The 21,187-nt window shown below is 32.3% G+C and overlaps 1 protein-coding gene across 1 annotated transcript; it reads left to right on the top strand.

The window, feature by feature from the left end:
* The first annotated feature begins 496 nt into the window (after positions 1-496).
* On the top strand, positions 497-19,774 carry LOC138305590 (ficolin-1-A-like). Its single transcript, XM_069245892.1, has 4 exons — positions 497-655; positions 17,945-18,041; positions 18,992-19,156; positions 19,581-19,774. Exons 1-4 carry the CDS (start codon positions 497-499, stop codon positions 19,772-19,774), a joined length of 615 nt encoding a protein of 204 aa, XP_069101993.1.
* Positions 19,775-21,187: the final 1,413 nt, after the last annotated feature.

The following is a 21,187-nucleotide window of genomic DNA, read 5'->3' as shown; positions in this document are numbered from 1 at the left end:
AGGTTTGGGATAATTTGTTTTACCTATTCGCCACACTACAAGACTTTACTGAAGGGTTGAGATATACTTTGCGCCGTTCGCTACACTCCAATTACTTCACGTAAGGTTTGGGATACAGTTTGGTTTTATCCGCTGCACTTCAACGAATTTACGGAAGGTTTGTGGTAACATTGTTCAATTCTCTACACTCCAGTGACTTTACACATTGTTAGTGATATCTTTTGTTTCACTCGCTACACTCCATGAATATACAGAAGGTTTGGTATAACGTATGTATCATTCGCTACATTCTATTGACTTTGCGTAAGGTTTGAGAAAACTTTTTACCCATTCGCCACACTACAAGACTTTATTGAAGGTCTGGGATAAGCTTTGCCCCATTCGCTACATTCCAATGACTTCACGTAAGGTTTGGGATAAGTTTTGGTTCATTCGCTACTCTTCGATGAATTTAGGGAAATTTTATGATGACGTTTGTCTCATTAGATACATTCAAATGACTTCACGGGTAGTTTTGGGTGATTTATTACCATTCGCTGCACTCCAAGACGTTAAGAAAGGCTTGGTCACATGTGCTAGAAAATTCTTCTGGTCGCTTTGCTATCGTACTGGAACCGACGAACAAACAGCACAGTCACAGTTGTCTCCATACCCGGTAGTGTGAGTAGATGGGAGAAGAAAACATTACAATGCCTCAACTTATATTACAGATTGGAGATCGAAACTAATATATATTGGGTACACATATAGACATGTATGTTTACATGTGGCTGACGTGTGCTTGTACAGTTCAGGCGGCCATTACATCATCTTCGTTTAAACATGTACACGTGCTCGATGTGACCCTTCCCGACTATGATTGTTACGTTTTGGCCGTGGAACATAATCTATACAATCGGATCGAATGTTCCTCGAAATGTGGAACTGGATGTAATTCGTATATTTACAACCAAAATACAAAGGAATGTACAACATATACGATAGAGTTCTGTAATGATGAGAGTGTCATTCGGTCATCAATTATACAGATATATGTGAAGAGGCATATTTCAAACTGTGGTACGTATATGTCAACCTCAATATTAAATGGAGTATAATTAATTATTAACATGAGTTTTTATATTGTTATTACAAAAACATCATCTCCTAAACAAATAATTGAAGCATTCCACATTTTCTAAGGGTTACTATTACTGTAGTCATATGCACCTCTCGATACTCAAGGGGTTACTGTCACTATCGATATATTCACTTTTGGGCAACGCTGGAGACATTTCATGAGAAAAACTAAAACAAAGTGATGATGGTCTCTACTCCTGCTTAGCGCTCAGCATAAAGGGAATGGGACTACTGGTTTGTACGTTGTCTGGTTCCAGTATTAAGGTGGTAGTCTCATCTCACATTCTCCATAGCTTATATTTGTTCTATGAAGTTAACATGTTTTTATGTATCCATCTATCTTTTTTTCTCTATCGATATTCAAATTTGTCAATTTTGTGTAATTTCTACTGTATACATGACAAGAGGCCCACCGGGCCTGTATCGTTCAACTGGTTCGTGTGTGTGTCTGTGTGTGCGAAGGGGGGGGGGGGAGGGGTCAGAGCCAAAATTTATACAAACTCTGTTCCTCTTCCCCGAAGGAGGTTTCTGGCCAGATTTGGTTACAATCCATGTGGAACTCTATGACTAGTAGAGATTTGAAGGATATATTGACGGACGGACGTACGACAGAGGGACGGACGACGGATGCTACGCCATGAAATAAGCTCATCAGCCTTTCGGGCCAGGTGAGCTAAAAACCAACATTTGTCTGCAGCAAATCCGACCCGTAAATAAAAATAACAAAATGTATGATTTATGTATTGTTTAATTTGTGGGATATATACCATTTTTTCAAGAAAAAAGCTTTAGTTTACATGTACTTTATTTTGGTGATGATATTTGGTGGATTAATTTATTTTGTACAACGGAAACTCAAACACGTTGTGATGACGTCATAAAGAAACGGCCAGATTTCCATTAATCACCGTTATCTTTTATCAGTTTTTAAGTAATCAGGCGCTACAGTCTTCCATCACAAATATTTTCTGACGGTTTTCATAAATTTCATGAGTCGAAAACTTTGAAAATGGTATGGATGTATCGTTTTTCGATCGGAAACGTGAAAATGGGTTAACCATAGCTACAGCGGAAAGTTAAACTCAGTTCAAAACCATTGTGATATAGAACACATTGTGCTATAGAAGGTATTGCACACAAATAATGATTTGGTATATCGAAGTATTGACCGAATTATTATCCGATTTTTGTCTTTCTGTGATTCCTCCCATATTTTTACTCCAATTATATGGTCCCGTATTGAAGAGAGGATATTCCTTGTTTATTGATATATGCCACTTATATTTCATCTCGTGAGGTAGAAACTTGATTAAGAATATCATTTTTCACCTCACGAGATGAAATATCACTTGTATTCACCAAAAAACATGATGTATTCCATATATTATTTTTTTCCCGCTTCCATTTACAGCAGACCATCACTACTTGTTTCGCCAAAGGTTATTCCCTGGCTTGATTGTTTATGATTTATTTTGACGCTGGGATTCTCTGGAATGGAATAGTTGTTGTTGTGTGATTAATCTCCTATTTGTGTTTGTTTCATACGGGATTTTATAAAATAATCTAAGGAGTTTTCTATATTGTTGTTGCAAGCATTGGCGACCAACAATTCAAATTTTAGTAAAGTAAATGTACGCTGATTTGTATGCATAATTATAATACTGTTAACATATGACACACGTGTATGTATCATTGTTTTAACATGTGACACACGTATATGTATCATTGTTTTAACATATGACAGACGTGTATGTATCATTGTTTTAACATGTGACAGACGTGTATGTATCATTGTTTTAACATATGACAGACGTGTATGTATCATTGTTTTAACATGTGACAGACGTGTATGTATCATTGTTTTAACATGTGACACACGTGTATGTATCATTGTTTTAACATATGACAGACGTGTATGTATCATTGTTTATAACATGTGACAGACGTGTATGTATCATTGTTTATAACATGTGACAGACGTGTATGTATCATTGTTTTAACATGTGACACACGTGTATGTATCATTGTTTTAACATATGACAGACGTGTATGTATCATTGTTTTAACATGTGACAGACGTGTATGTATCATTGTTTTTAACATATGACACACGTGTATGTATCATTGTTTATAACATATGACACACGTGTATGTATCATTGTTTATAACATATGACAGACGTGTATGTATCATTGTTTTAACATATGACACACGTGTATGTATCATTGTTTATAACATGTGACAGACGTGTATGTATCATTGTTTATAACATGTGACAGACGTGTATGTATCATTGTTTATAACATGTGACAGACGTGTATGTATCATTGTTTATAACATGTGACAGACGTGTATGTATCATTGTTTATAACATGTGACAGACGTGTATGTATCATTGTTTTAACATGTGACACACGTGTATGTATCATTGTTTTAACATATGACAGACGTGTATGTATCATTGTTTTAACATATGACAGACGTGTATGTATCATTGTTTTAACATGTGACAGACGTGTATGTATCATTGTTTTAACATGTGACAGACGTGTATGTATCATTGTTTATAACATATGACACACGTGTATGTATCATTGTTTTTAACATATGACACACGTGTATGTATCATTGTTTATAACATATGACACACGTGTATGTATCATTGTTTATAACATGTGACAGACGTTGTATGTATCATTGTTTTAACATATGGCACACGTGTATGTATCATTGTTTTCATAACATGTGACAGACGTGTATAATATCATTGTTTATAAACATGTGACAGACGTGTATGTATCATTGATTTTAACATGTGACAGACGTGTATGTATCATTGTTTATAACATATCACAGACGTGTATGTATCATTGTTTATAACATGTGACAGACGTGTATGTATCATTGTTTTAAACATATGACACACGTGTATGTAATCATTGTTTATAAGATATGACAGACGTGTATGTATCATTGTTTTAAACATATGACACACGTGTTTGTATCATTGTTTATAACATGTGACACACGTGTATGTATCATTGTTTATAACATAATGACACACGTGTATGTATCATTGTTTATAACATGTGACAGACGTGTATGTATCATTGTTTTACATATGACACACGTGTATGTTATCATTGTTTATAACATGTGACAGACGTGTATGTATCATTGTTTATAACATGTGACAGACGTGTATGTATCATTGTTTTAACATGTGACAGACGTGTATGTATCATTGTTTTAACATATGACAGACGTGTATGTATCATTGTTTATAACATGTGACAGACGTGTATGTATCATTGTTTTAACATATGACAGACGTGTTTGTATCATAGTTTATAACATGTGACACACGTGTATGTATCATTGTTTAACATATGACACACGTGTATGTATCATTTGTTTATAACATGTGACAGACGTGTATGTATGTTTATCATTGTTTTAACATATGTGTACAGACGTGTATGTATCATTGTTTTAACATGTGACAGACGTGTATGTATCATTGTTTATAACATGTGACAGACGTGTATGTATCATTGTTTATAACATGTGACAGACGTGTATGTATCATTGTTTATAACATGTGACACACGTGTATGTATCATTGTATCATTGTTTTATTGTATGTATCATTGTTTTAAACATGTGACAGACGTGTATGTATCATTGTTTTAACATATGACAGACGTGTATGTATCATTGTTTTATAACATGTGACACACGTGTATGTATCATTGTTTTAACATATGACACACGTGTATGTATCATTGTTTATAACATGTGACACACGTGTATGTATCATTGTTTTAACATATGACACACGTGTATGTATCATTGTTTATATGTGAAGACGTGTAACATGTTTAAACATGTGACAGACGTGTATGTATCATTGTTTTAACATATGGCGACACGACGTGTATGTATCATTGTTTTATAACATATGACACACGTGTAATGTATCATTGTTTATAACATGTGACAGACGTGTATGTATCATTGTTTATAACATGTTACAGTACGTGTATGTATCATTGTTTATAACATGTGACAGACGTGTATGTATCATTGTTTATAACATGTGACAGACGTGTAGACAAAACATGTGACACGTATGTATCATTGTTTTAACATATGACACACGTGTATGTATCATTGTTTATAACATATGACAGACGTGTAATGTTATCATTGTTTATAACATGTGACAGACCGTGTATGTATCATTGTAATAACATGTGACATGTATGTATCATTGTTTTAAACATATGACAGACGTGTATGTATCATTGTTTTAAACATGTGTACAGACGTGTATGTATCATTGTTTTAACATGTGACAGACGTGTATGTATCATTGTTTATAACATGTGACAGACGTGTATGTATCATTGTTTTATAACATGTGACAGACGTGTATGTAATCATGTTTATAACATGTGACAACACGTGTATGTTTTGTTTATAACATGTGACAGACGTGTATGTATCATTGTTTTATACATATGTCAACACACGTGTATAAGTATCATTGTTTTAACATGTGACAGACGTGTATGTATCATTGTTTATAACATGTGACAGACGTGTATGTATCATTGTTTATAACATGTGACAGACGTGTATTGTATCATTGTTTATAACATGTGACAGACGTGTATGTATCATTGTTTTATAACATGTGACAGACGTGTATGTATCATTGTTTATTAACATGTGTACACACGTGTATGTATCATTGTTTATAACATGTGACAGACGTGTATGTATCATTGTTTTAACATATGACACACGTGTAATGTATCATTGTTTATAACATGTGACACACGTGTATGTAATCATTGTTGTACAGACGTGTATGTATCATTGTTTATAACATGTGACAGACGTGTATGTATCATTGTTTTAAACATATGACATTGTAACGTGTATGTTATCATTGTTTTAACATATGACACACGTGTATGTATCATTGTTTATAACATGTGACAGACGTGTATGTATCATTGTTTATAACATGTGACAGACGTGTATGTATCATTGTTTATTAACATGTGACAGACGTGTATGTATCATTGTTTTTTAACATGTGACAGACGTGTATGTATCATTGTTTAACATGTGACACACGTGTATGTATCATTGTTTATAACATGTGACAGACGTTGTATGTATCATTGTTTATAACATGTGACAGACGTTGTATGTATCATTGTTTATAACATGTGACAGACGTGTATGTATCATTGTTTATAACAATGTGACAGACGTGTATGTATCATTGTTTATAACATGTGACAGACGTGTATGTATCATTGTTTATAACATGTGACAGACGTGTATGTATCATTGTTTATAACATGTGACAGACGTGTATGTATCATTGTTTTAACATAAGTGACACACGTGTATGTATCATTGTTTTATTAACATATGACAGACGTGTATGTATCATTGTTTATAACATGTGACAGACGTGTATGTATCATTGTTTATAACATCTGTGACAGACTGTATGTATCATTGTTTTAACATATGACACACGTGTATGTATCATTGTTTTATACATATGACACACGTGTATGTATCATTGTTTATAACATGTGACAGGACGTGTATGTATCATTGTTTTAAACATGTGACAGACGTGTATGTATCATTGTTTTTTTTTTTTTTTTTTTATAACATGTGACAGACGTGTATGTATCATTGTTTATAACATGTGACCAGACGTGTATGTATCATTGTTTATAACATGTGACAGACGTGTATGTATCATTGTTTTAAACATGATGACAGACGTGTAATGTATCATTGTTTATAACATATGACAGACGTGTATGTATCATTGTTTATAACATGTGACAGGACGTGTATGTATCATTGTTTATAACATGTGACAGACGTGTAAGTATCATTGTTTATAACATGTGACAGACGTGTATGTATCATTGTTTTAACATGTGACAGACGTGTATGTATCATTGTTTTTAACATGTGACAGACGTGTATGTATCATTGTTTTAAAACATATGACAGACGTGTATGTATCATTGTTTTATACATGTGACAGACGTGTATGTATCATTGTTTTAAACATATGACAGGACGTGTATGTATCATTGTTTTAACATGTGACACACGTGTATGTATCATTGTTTATAACATGTGACAGACGTGTATGTATCATTGTTTATAACATGTGACAGACGTGTATGTATCATTGTTTATAACATGTGACAGACGTGTATGTATCATTGTTTATAACATGTGACAGACGTGTATGTATCATTGTTTTAACATGTGACAGACGTGTATGTATCATTGTTTATAACATTGTGACAGGACGTGTATGTATCATTGTTTTATAAAATGTGACAGACGTGTATGTATCATTGTTTATAACATGTGACAGACGTGTATGTATCATTGTTTTAACATGTGACAGACGTGTATGTATCATTGTTTAATAACATGTGACAGACGTGTATGTATCATTGTTTAAATCATTGTTTATAACATATGACAGACGTGTATGTATCATTGTTTTATATATTGTGTATGACACACGTGTATGTATTCATTGTTTATAACATGTTGACAGGCGTGTATGTATCATTGTTTTAACATATGACAGACGTGTATGTATCATTGTTTTAACATGTGACAGACGTGTATGTATCATTGTTTATAACATATGACACACGTGTATGTATCATTGTTTATAACATATGACACACGTGTATGTATCATTGTTTATAACATGTGACAGACGTGTATGTATCATTGTTTTAACATGTGACACACGTGTATGTATCATTGTTTTAACATTGACAGACGTATGTATCATTGTTTATAACATGTGACAGACGTGTATGTATCATTGTTTTAATATATGTGACAGACGTGTATGTATCATTGTTTATAACATGTGACAGACGTGTATGTATCATTGTTTATAACATGTGACACACGTGTATGTATCATTGTTTATAACATAGTGACACACGTGTATTGTAATCAATTGTTTTTATAACATGTGACAGACGTGTATGTAATCATTGTTTATAACATGTGACACACGTGTATGTATCATTGTTTATAACATGTGACAGACGTGTATGTAATCATTGTTTATAACATGTGACACAGTACACACGTGTATGTATCATTGTTTTATAACATGTGAACACGTGTATGTATCATTGTTTTATAACATGTGACACACGTGTATGTATCATTGTTTTTAACATATGACAGACGTGTATGTATCATTGTTTATAACATGTGACAGACGTGTATGTATCATTGTTTTATAACATGTGACAGACGTGTATGTATCATTGTTTATAACATGTGACAGAACGTGTATGTAACATTGTTTTAACATATGACAGACGTGTATGTATCATTGTTTTTATCATGTGACACACGTGTATGTATCATTGTTTATAACATATGACAGACGTGTATATGTATCATTGTTTATAACATGTGACACACGTGTATGTATCATTGTTTATAACATATGACACACGTTGTATGTATCATTGTTTAACATACATGTGACAGACAGAATGTATGTATCATTGTTTATAAAATATGTACAGACGTGTTATGTATCATTGTTTATAACATAGTGACAGCGTGTATGTATCATTGTTTATAACATGTGACACAGACGTGTTATGTATCATTGTTTATAACATGTGACACACGTTGTATGTATCATTGTTTTAACATATGACACACGTGTATGTATCATTGTTTTATAACATGTGACAGACGTGTATGTATCATTGTTTATAACATGTGACAGACGTGTATGTATCATTGTTTATAACATGTGACACACGTGTATGTATCATTGTTTTAACATGTGACACACGTGTATGTATCATTGTTTATAACATATGACACACGTGTATGTATCATTGTTTATAAACATAGTGACAGACGTGTATATGTATCATTGTTTAGAACATGTGGCACATACGTGTATGTATCATTGTTTTTATAACATGTGACCACACGTGTATGTATCATTGTTTATATACATTGTGACACACGTGTATGTAGCTTTGCTTTATTACATGTGACAGGGTTCATTGTTTATAACATATGACAGTACGTGTATGTATCATTGTTTTTTAACATGTGACATGACGTGTATGTATCATTGTTTATAACATATGACACAGCGTGTATGTATCATTGTTTATAACATATGACACACGTGTATGTATCATTGTTTATAACATGTGACAGGACGTGTATTTGTATCATTGTTTTAACATGTGACAGACGTGTATGTATCATATGTTTATAACATGTGACAGACGTGTATGTATCATTGTTTTATAACATGGACAGAGTGTATGTATCATTGTTATTTAAACATGTGACACACGTGTATGTATCATTGTTTATAACATGATGTACCATAGACGTGTATGTATCATTGTTTTAACATGTGACAGACGTAGTAATGTATCATTGTTAAAACATTGTTTGAATATACATATGACAGACGTGTATGTATCATTGTTTTAACATGGTGAAGGCACAAACGTGTTATGTATCATTGTTTTAACATGTGACAGACGTGTATGTATCATTGTTTATAACATGTGACAGACGTTGTATGTATCATTGTTTATAACATGTGACAGACAGTGTATGTATCATTGTTTATAACATGTGACAGACGTGTATGTATCATTGTTTATAACATGTGACACACGTGTATAGTATCATTGTTATAAAAATATGACACGACGTGAATGTATCATTGTTTTTAACAATTGTGACAGGACGTGTATGTATCCGATTGTTTATAACATATGACACACGTGTATGTATCATTGTTTATAACATGTGACACATCGTGCTATGTATCATTTGTTTTAACATATGACACACGTGTATGTATTCATTGATTATATAACATGTGAACAGACGTGTATGTATCATTGTTTATAACATGTGACAGACGTGTATGTATCATTGTTTATAAAACATGTGGCACAGTACGTGTAATGTATCATTGTTTTTAACATATGACAGGTGACGTGATATGTATCATTGTTTATTAATCATATGACCAGACGTGTATAGTACGTCATTGTTTATAACATGTGACATGACGTGTATGTATCATTTGTTCCCTAATAACATATCACACACGTGTATGTATCATTGTTTATAACATGTGACAGACGTGTATGTATCATTGTTTTAAACATATGACACACGTGTCATGTATCATTGTTTAAGTACATGATATGACAGACGTGTAGTATTCATTGTTATATAACATGGTGACAGACGTGTATGTATCATTGTTTGGCAACATGTGACAGACGTGTATGTATCATTGTTTTATAACATGTTGACACTTGTATGTATCATTGTTTTATTAAAACATGTGACAGACGTTGTATGTATCATTGTGGTTGTATAACATGCTGACTAGACGTGTACTGTATCACTGTTTATAACATTGTGACAGACGTGGTATGTATCATTGTTTTACACTTGTGACAGACGAGTGATGTATCATTGTTTATTAACATATGTGAACAGACGTGTATGTATTCATTGTTTATATACATGTGAGCAGACGTGTATGTATCATTGTTTATAACATTGTGACTAGACGTTGTATGTTTCATTGTTTTAATATCCATTGTTTATAACATGTGACAGACGTGTATGTATCATTGTTTATAACATGTGACAGACGTGATGTATCAATTGTTTATAACATGTGACAGTACGTGTATGTTGTCATTGTTTATTAACATGATGACCAGACGTGTATGTATCATTGTTTATAACAAATGTGACAGACGTGTTTATGTAATCATTGATTGTTAGTTTCTATAGACATATGGTGAAAGTCCTGACGTGTGCTGCCTCTGTATTTATCATTGTTTTAAACATTTTATGCTCTGCACAATCACGTGTATCGTATCATTGTTTTTAATAATTGTATGTGACACTCACGTTGTATGTGATCATTGTTTTATAACATTGTGACAGACGTGTATCATTGTTTAGTAACTTATCATTGTTTGTTTCCATACATGTGACACACGACCGGCCATGATATGTTCATCATATTGCGCGCGCCCTAATACATGTGACAACACGTGTATGTATCATTGTTTTATAACATGGTTGATCAGTGGCGTGTATGTATCCATTGTTTATAACATATCACAGATACTTGTATGTATCATTGTTGATAACATGTGACACACGACGTGTATGTCATCATTGTTTATAATGTGAAGAACGTGGAGTTGTATGTATCAATGTTTTAACATGTGGACAGACGTGTATGTATCATTGTTTTAATTGTGACAGGGGAGTGTATGTATGACTTTTTTAACATGTGGGTCAGACGTGTATTTTAACTTTGTTTATGACATATCACAGACGTGTATGTATCATTGTGTTATAACATGTGACAGACGTGTAATGTATCAAAGTTCTATTACCTATGTAGACAACACGTGTATGTATGTATCGCGCGGGTTTATAAACATATGAACACACGGAGTCATGTAGTCCATAGGATTAAATAAACATGGGGACACACGTGCGTAAGTATCATATGTTTATAACTTGTGTGACAGACGTGCGTGTCTCAGTGTTATTCTTTGTGTTTATAACATGAGGGACACTCGTTGATGTTTCATTGTGTTCAACATATGACACACGTGTTTGTAAACATATGTTATTACATGTGACTCAGACGTGTAATGTAACAGTTGTTAGAACCTAGGGACACACGTGTAGGTATCATTTGTTATAACATAGTGATGACAGCTGTTGTTTGTTCGAGTTCATGGATCGCGCTGCGGGTCACTCTTTATGACAACATGTGTTAGGTATCAGTTTGTTTTATAAACATATGACATCACGTGTATGTATCAGTTCTTAACATGTGGACAGACGTGTATTGTGACATGAGGTAATTCGGTCGATCTTTTTGGATGTCCGATTGTGGAGTAATGGTCGGACTGTCTTGTAATTGTTCTGACCGCCAGCGTGCTTTGTATCGAGTATCATTGTTTATGATCATGTGACAGAGTGTTTGTATCATTGTTTATAATCTAAATGGATCTGACGTGTTTGTATCTTTGTTTATATACATGTGGACTCACACGCTTTTGAGTCATTGTTTATATCATATGTAAAGGACGTTGTTTGTGTCATTAATAAAAAATGTACACCTCGTGTATTTATCATATGTTTATACCTATGTTGACAGACTTGTGTATGTATACACTTGATTTATAACATTATGACATGACTGTGTATGTAACATTGTTTATACAACAGTGTGTGACGCAGACTATGTATATGGGTCCATTGTTTATAACATATGACACACGTGTATGTATTCATTGTTTATAACATGTGTGACACACGTGTAATAGTATACATTGTTTGTTATATCATTATTTCAGACGTGTATGTATCATCTGTCTTCTAAACATTGTGAACAGAGTCGTGTATGTATCATTGTTTATAATCATTATGTTTACCAGACGTGTAATTGTATCATTGTTTATAACCTGGTGGATGACAGGACGTGTATGTTTCATTGTTTTAAATATGACACACGATGTATGTATCATTGTTTTAACATTTATGGACAGGACTTGATGAGCTCACGTGTATAAGTATTAATATGGTTACATTAGACAGACCTGAAATCACTTAAGATGTAGATATGTTATACTGTTATAAAATTTTGCAGATCTTGAAACCATTAAGATGTGTTATGTTAGTACTGTTAACATTTGACAGATAGAAACCCTTAGATGTAGATTTGTTTTACTGTTTACATTTGAAACCTTAAGATGTAGATTATATTGTTATTACTGTTTAACTTTTGGACAGACTGAAACCATAAGATGTAGATATTGTTATAGATGTTAAACATTTGACAGACTTGAAACCCTTAAGACTTGTATATATTGTTATACTGTTAACATTTGACAGACTTGAAACCCTTAAGATGTAGATATTGTTAGTACTGTTAACATTTGACAGACCCTGAAACCCTAAGATGTAGATATTGTTATACTACTGTTAAACATTTGACAGACTTGACGCTCTGAAACCCCGTTAAGATGTATAGATATTATTATACTGTTAACATTTGACAGACTTGAAACCCTTAAGATGTAGATATTGTTATACTGTTAACATTTGACAGACTTGAAACCCTTAAGATGTAGATATTGTTATACTGTTAACATTTGACAGACTTGAAACCCTTAAGATGTAGATATTGTTATACTGTTAACATTTGACAGACTTGAAACCCTTAAGATATAGATATTGTTATACTGTTAACATTTGACAGACTTGAAACCCTTAAGATGTAGATATTGTTATACTGTTAACATTTGACAGACTTGAAACCCTTAAGATGTAGATATTGTTATACTGTTAACATTTGACAGACTTGAAACCCTTAAGATGTAGATATTGTTATACTGTTAACATTTGACAGACTTGAAACCCTTAAGATGTAGATATTGTTATACTGTTAACATTTGACAGACTTGAAACCCTTAAGATGTAGATATTGTTATACTGTTAACATTTGACAGACTTGAAACCCTTAAGATGTAGAGTATTGTTCTACTGTTAACATTTGACAGACTTGAAACCCTTAAGATGTAGATATTGTTATACTGTTAACATTTGACAGACTTGAAACCCTTAAGATGATAGATATTGTTATACTGTTAACATTTGACAGACTGAAACCCTTAGATGTAGATATTGTTTATACTGTTAACATTTGACAGACTTGAAACCCTTAAGATGTAGATATTGTTTATACTGTTAACATTTGACAGACTTGAAACCCTTAAGATGTAGATATTGTTATACTGTTAACATTTGACAGACCTGAAACCCTTAAGATGTAGATATTGTTATACTGTTAACATTTGACAGACTTGAAACCCTTAAGATGTAGATATTGTTATACTGTTAACATTTGACAGACTTGAAACCCTTAAGATGTAGATATTGTTATACTGTTAACATTTGACAGACTTGAAACCCTTAAGATGTAGATATTGTTATACTGTTAACATTTGACAGACTTGAAACCCTTAAGATGTAGATATTGTTATACTGTTAACATTTGACAGACTTGAAACCTTTAAGATGTAGATATTGTTATACTGTTAACATTTGACAGACCTGAAACCCTTATGATGTAGATATTGTATATACTGTTAACATTTGACAGATCTGAAACCCTTAAGATGTAGATATTGTTTTACATGTTAACATTTGCCAGACTACTTGAAACCCTTAAGATATAGATATTGTTATATACTGTTAACATTTGACAGACCTGAAACCCTTAGGATGTAGATATTGGTATACTGTTAACATTTGACAGACCTGAAACCCTTATGATGTAGATATTTGTTATACTGTTAACATTTGACAGATCTGAAACCCTTAAGATGTAGATATTGTTCTACTGTTAACATTTGACAGACTTGAAACCCGTAAGATGTAGATATTGGTATACTGTTAACATTGACAGACCTGAAACCCTTAAGATGTAGATATTGTTCTACTGTTAACATTTGACAGACTTGAAACCCGTAAGATGTAGATATTGGTATACTGTTAACATTTGACAGATCTGAAACCCTTAAGATGTAGATATTTGTTCTACTGTTAACATTTGATACATCAATACTTGGTACTTTGTATATCAATATACATAAAAACTACATCAATATTGGTACTTTGTATATCAATATTACATAAAATACATCACTATAATTTGGTACTTTGTATATCAATATTACATAAAAACTACATCAATACTTTGGTACTTTGTATATCAATATTACATAAAAATACATCAATACTTGGTACTTTGTATATCAATATTACATAAAATACATCAATACTTGGTACTTTGTATATCAATATTACATAAAATACATCAATATTTGGTACTTTGTATATCAATATTACATAAAATACATCAGTATTTGGTACTTTGTATATCAATATTACATAAAAACATCAGTATTTGGTACTTTGTATATCAATATTACATAAAATACATCAATACTTGGTACTTTGTATTACAATATTACATAAAATACATCAATACTTGGTACTTTGTATATCAATATACATTATTACATCAAAACTTTGTATATCATTACATAAAATACATCAGTATGGTAGCTTTGTATTACAATATGATATAAAATACATCAATACTTGGTACTTTGTATTACAATATTACATAAAATACATCAATACTTGGTACTTTGTATATCAATATTACATAAAATACATCAATACTTGGTACTTTGTATATCAATATTACATAAAATACATCAATACTTGGTACTTTGTATATCAATATTACATAAAATACATCAATACTTGGTACTTTGTATATCAATATTACATAAAATACATCAATACTTGGTACTTTGTATATCAATATTACATAAATACATCAGTATTTGGTACTTTGTATATCAATATTACATAAAATACATCAATACTTGGTACTTTGTATATCAATATTACATAAATACATCAGTATTTGGTACTTTGTATATCAATATTACATAAAATACATCAGTATTTGGTACTTTGTATATATCAATATTACATAAATACATCAGTATTTGGTACTTTGTATATCAATATTACATAAATACATCAGTATTTGGTACTTTGTATATCAATATTACATAAAATACATCAATACTTGGTACTTTGTATATCAATATTACATAAATACATCATTTTTACAATATTACATAAAATACATCAATACTGGTACTTTGTATATCAATATTACATAAATACATCAATATTTGGTACTTTGTATATCAATATTACATAAATACATCAATACTTGGTACTTTGTATATCAATATTACATAAAATACATCAATACTTGGTACTTTGTATATCAATATTACATAAATACATCAATTTGGTACTTTGTATATCAATATTACATAAAATACATCAATACTTGGTACTTTGTATATCAATATTACATAAAATACATCAATACTTGGTACTTTGTATATCAATATTACATAAAATACATCAATACTTGGTACTTTGTATATCAATATTACATAAAATACATCAATACTTGGTACTTTGTATATCAATATTACATAAAATACATCAATACTTGGTACTTTGTATATCAATATTACATAAAATACATCAATACTTGGTACTTTGTATATCAATATTACATAAAATACATCAATACTTGGTACTTTGTATATCAATATTACATAAAATACATCAATACTTGGTACTTTGTATATCAATATTACATAAAATACATCAATACTTGGTACTTTGTATTACAATATTACATAAAATACATCAATACTTGGTACTTTGTATATCAATATTACATAAATACATCAGTATTTGGTACTTTGTATATCAATATCACATACAATCTGATTAAAATACGGATCCTTATATTATTATCACTACGTTTGATATGAGTATCTGACAATATCCCATTAGGGGTCACGTCAGGATGACCTTTGGAAATGGCCAATCAAATTGGCACTGCCAGAATCTTGACTGGGGACGAACTAGTTTGAAAAGGCTGTCCGAATTATTTTCGTGTACGTAGTCATCTCGCCCGAAGTGCACAACAATACTCAATGTGTATGATAACTTGGAAGGAATGGCGTTAACAATTGACGTAGAAATGTGTAGAACATGTATTTGATCTAGAGTACACGTGGTAAAAGGTCATTCGAACGTGACCCCATATGGGATATTGTCAGATCCTATTTAATTGAACGGAGTGGTTATAAGGATCTGTATTTCAATCGGTTGTATTACATAAAATACATCAATACTTGGTACTTTGTGTATCAATATTTCATAAAATACATCAATACTTGGTACTTTGTGTATCAATATTTCATAAAATACATCAATACTTGGTACTTTGAATTACAATAATACATTAAATAATCAATATTTCGTACTTTGTATTACAATATTATATAAAATACATCAATACTTGATACTTTGTTTGACAATAATACATTAATTTCTTCAATATTTCATACTTCGTATTACTACCATGTATAAAATACATCAATTTTCTATTTTGTATTATGATAATTCAATAAATACATCAACACTTGGTAATTTGTATTACAATATTACATAAAATAAACCAATACTTTGTATTACATTATAACATAGAATACATCAATACATGGTACTTAGTATGACAATAGTACATAAAATACATCAATACTTGGTAACTTGTATTACAAAAGTACATTAAATACATCAATGCTTGGTACTTTGTATAGCAGTATGACATAAAATAAATCAATACATGGAACTTTGTATTATGATAGTACATTAAATGCATCAATACTTTGTATAGCAGTAATAATTTAATATATCAATACTTGGTATATTGTATAGTAATAGTACATTTAATACATCAATACTTGCTACTTTTCATTACAATACTACTATAAATATATCAATACTTGGTACTATGTATTTTAATAATACTATTAATTAATTTCGTTCATTTTTTTTTTATTTTACATTTCATATCTGTCTAGTTATTCTTTTTACGCATATGGAAATGGAACCATTACCTTTCACATTCTTCAGTTTTGTTGATGTGTTGGTTTTATATAAACTTTCCTTCGTTTTATGATGATGAAACAATTCTTTACGTTCATTACTTCATTTTGTAATACAGGTGATTCAGAACCGACTGGATGGAGAGGTTGGATTCCACAGGAACTGGACGGAGTACCAGGATGGATTCGGAGACCTACAAGGAAGTTTTTGGGCTGGTGGGTATAAAAAATGTAATGTAATTAATAGCTTACTAAGGCGTCACACATCTTGTAATAGAACATCGGATACAAAACAAAAACTACAACTCGTGTGCATAATATAATTCTCGCTGACTTCCTATGTAACGGTTTTGTATATATTTTATCGTCTGCCTTAATTTTACACTATGGAGTGGTAGTTGGTTTAAGGTTTTCCGTTATGTTACCACAATTCTTCCACTTCTGTACTTCGAGATCAAGATCCGCTCTAGGCAGGTTAACTAAGCGAAGTTTTTTTTGTCGCGATCAAGTTCACTCTTCTATTTCTAAATAAGGCACGGTCTTCAGTAATGTTAGCTGTAGATATGACACAAAATCAATTTACAAATATTCACAGCTAAAATGCTTTCAAATAACAGCAGGAAATTGCTCGGTAAACAAGTCCTACTAAGTGAACCACCCCCATCTTACCTCTATAACATAATCATAAGGTGTTGACCGTGACAAGTACCTGAATTGTATTTTTGACAATATATTAGAGGATCTGACCACATCCCATAAGGGATCATGTTCGGGTGAACTTTATACGGCCTGTACTTCAGATTAAATACATTTTCTACACTTAGCTACATCAATTGAAAACGCCATTTCGTCCCTGTACAATATATTTTGTGTGCTCTTCTGGGCGAGATTACTACGTACACGAAAATAATTCCGACATTTTTCAACGTTTTCAAATTACTTCCTCCCCTGAAATCACTTTCAAGATTCTACAGGTAACAATTTGATTGGCCATTTTCAAAGGTCACCTGGACATGACCCCTGATGGGATGTTGTCAGATCCTCTTATCAGATTGCAGATAAACAGTATTCAGTTTCTACATATATTCTATCATCGGACGTTTGTTTACTAGGATAAAAAACCATTACAATCCAGTAAATATATTTGGAACCAATTCTCTGTTCAGGCCTCGACATAATACGTGCTCTTACCCAGACCGGTTCAATACTCCGTATCGAGATGGTCACCGTGACCGGTGCTGCCACCTACGCCCAGTACTCGTACTTCAGTGTAGGGGACGAGTCGTCCCAGTACCGCTTGTCTATATGGGGATACTCCGGGAACGCCAGACGTAAGTATATGGTTTTCCTTGTGTGTTGTGAGACTACCGCTAAAATATTTTGTGCCCAAGTCTCGTTTTAATTTTTCTTTCATTTTTCCCCCCAAATAACATTGTTGAAAGATGATCCGTCGCCGATCGAGTATAATTGATGTTTAATATATATATATATAGTGTATTTAAATTTCCAACAAACAAAAAAATAAATATAAAAATAATTAATTTTGCTTTTGTTGTCTGCACTATCACTACCTCGTTCAATATAAGGACCTATTGTAACTGATGAATGAAAATACTTATTCGTCTGCTCCTGGTTTTAATAGAGAAATCATGTCACTTGTCAGCGGTGCAGCACCCTTAAAGTATATGTAAATAATTGTTTCAATCTTTCCTCAGTTGATGCCATGTCTTACCATAACGGCCAGCGGTTTACCGTGATGGGCCGGGACAATGACCGGAATTCCAAACTACAACTGTGCTGAGCGGTTCCATGGCGGTTGGTGGTATAACTCCTGTTATCAATGTCACCTGAACGGACCGTACGTCCCCCTCCCGAACAATAGAGATGGATATATGACATGGGGTAGAGGTCGCGCGCGTATAATGAAAACAAGAATGCTAGTGAAGTGACCTTTTGTTTAACTCGGACTTGGCGTCTTTCTAGAGTCAACATCGACATATTATAAGGGTTAGGAGTAACGCTACTGTATTAAGAAATCGTGAATGATACTGAAATGACCAGAGTCAGGTTGTTCAAACGAGGATTAGCTTGATCCCTTAATTGGTGAAATTTTCTGTTTTCATTTGCTGTTAAACCTTTAATTATATGTCAACACCTAAATATAGCAAGAAGGTCAAGAATGTGAAAGTTTGTAATGTTAGTATTCAAAGATAATATCTTATTTTGGTTTGAAAATTGGCGTTAAACTATCATAAAGCTAATCAGTCAACAAGACCTAGTTGTTTACCTCGGACTAAAGCCATCGTAAGTAATTCATTTTCCTTCTCATGTACTTTTATTATCGTAGACAATACAGTTATGTTAACATTGGTAATCATGCGTCTCGTGTAACCCACATGCATAGCTTGGTTTTTGTACAGAGACAACCCGTTCTTCAGTGATAATCGCAAGGAGACATAGCTTCAATGATGAATATCTGCATAGGAATTGACATGTATATGGTTTCGCTATGTATGTTTTGAACGTCTATAATTGTGGTAATGGAATAGTACAATCCTCCCGTGTGACCTACCAACGGCTTAATCTTGGGCAATGCTATTCTGTATTTGCATATTGCAGAGTTATCTGCCCTTGCGGGTAGGTATAGATTGTGACGTCATGTGTTTGCGAGCGTAACGTCATACTTTTCGGAGAAAATGACGTCAATCGTGCTCACAAAATAAAGACATAACAATCGATAACTACCCACTACTGTGATTGCACTTATATAAGATCCTTTCCTATCTTGATATGAAGGATAGGAGTATGGACGCTAATAGACAGCACGAATACTAACACATAGTCATAGAAACTTTGTAAATATTCACTTGTTGTAAAATGTGTTAATGGAAAAACAAAATTGAAAAAGTACCGTGGTGATATGGCTCATTTTTCTCTCATTAAACTTCATGAAGTTTTTGTGAGTAAACAGCCATATGTAAAGAATCGGCCATATTTTTAGCTGAACCATCTATCCAAATACAAAAAAGAATATGGATATTATCACATAACTGGCCCGTCCAGCCAAGTCATACGGCCATGTCATAAATATCGTAAGATACATGTGTAATAACAATATTATGATGTCTCGTGTATTCTTGACGTCATAATCTATATATGACGTCGCATGATTGTCCCAGTAGACGGAAAGTCACATCAGAGCCAGATTTCTACTGTTTTATATAGAAACGAAATTTAAAGTTTTACTTATATTTCTATTAATAAAAGTTATCACATCGCCAATCATGTAAAATCCCCAATTTCTACCTTACCTGATGGTCACAAAATGCTGTAAAACCCGGGTTGATTTCATTTGATTTAAA

The sequence above is a fragment of the Argopecten irradians genome, chromosome 13, assembly GCF_041381155.1.
Source record: "Argopecten irradians isolate NY chromosome 13, Ai_NY, whole genome shotgun sequence".
In the NCBI taxonomy this organism is placed as follows: domain Eukaryota; kingdom Metazoa; phylum Mollusca; class Bivalvia; order Pectinida; family Pectinidae; genus Argopecten; species Argopecten irradians.
The sequence above is the reverse complement of the archived record's forward strand: the minus strand, read 5'-3'. Positions and strand labels throughout refer to the sequence as shown.

Coding starts and splice junctions, on each gene's coding strand:
- LOC138305590 (XM_069245892.1), top strand. CDS start 497: ATGACTTCACGGGTAGTTTTGGGTGATTTATTACCATTCGCTGCACTC. Junction 656..17,944: donor CACAGTTGTCTCCATACCCG/GTAGTGTGAGTA, acceptor TTTGTAATACAG/GTGATTCAGAACCGACTGGA. Junction 19,157..19,580: donor ATACTCCGGGAACGCCAGAC/GTAAGTATATGG, acceptor GCGGTTTACCGT/GATGGGCCGGGACAATGACC.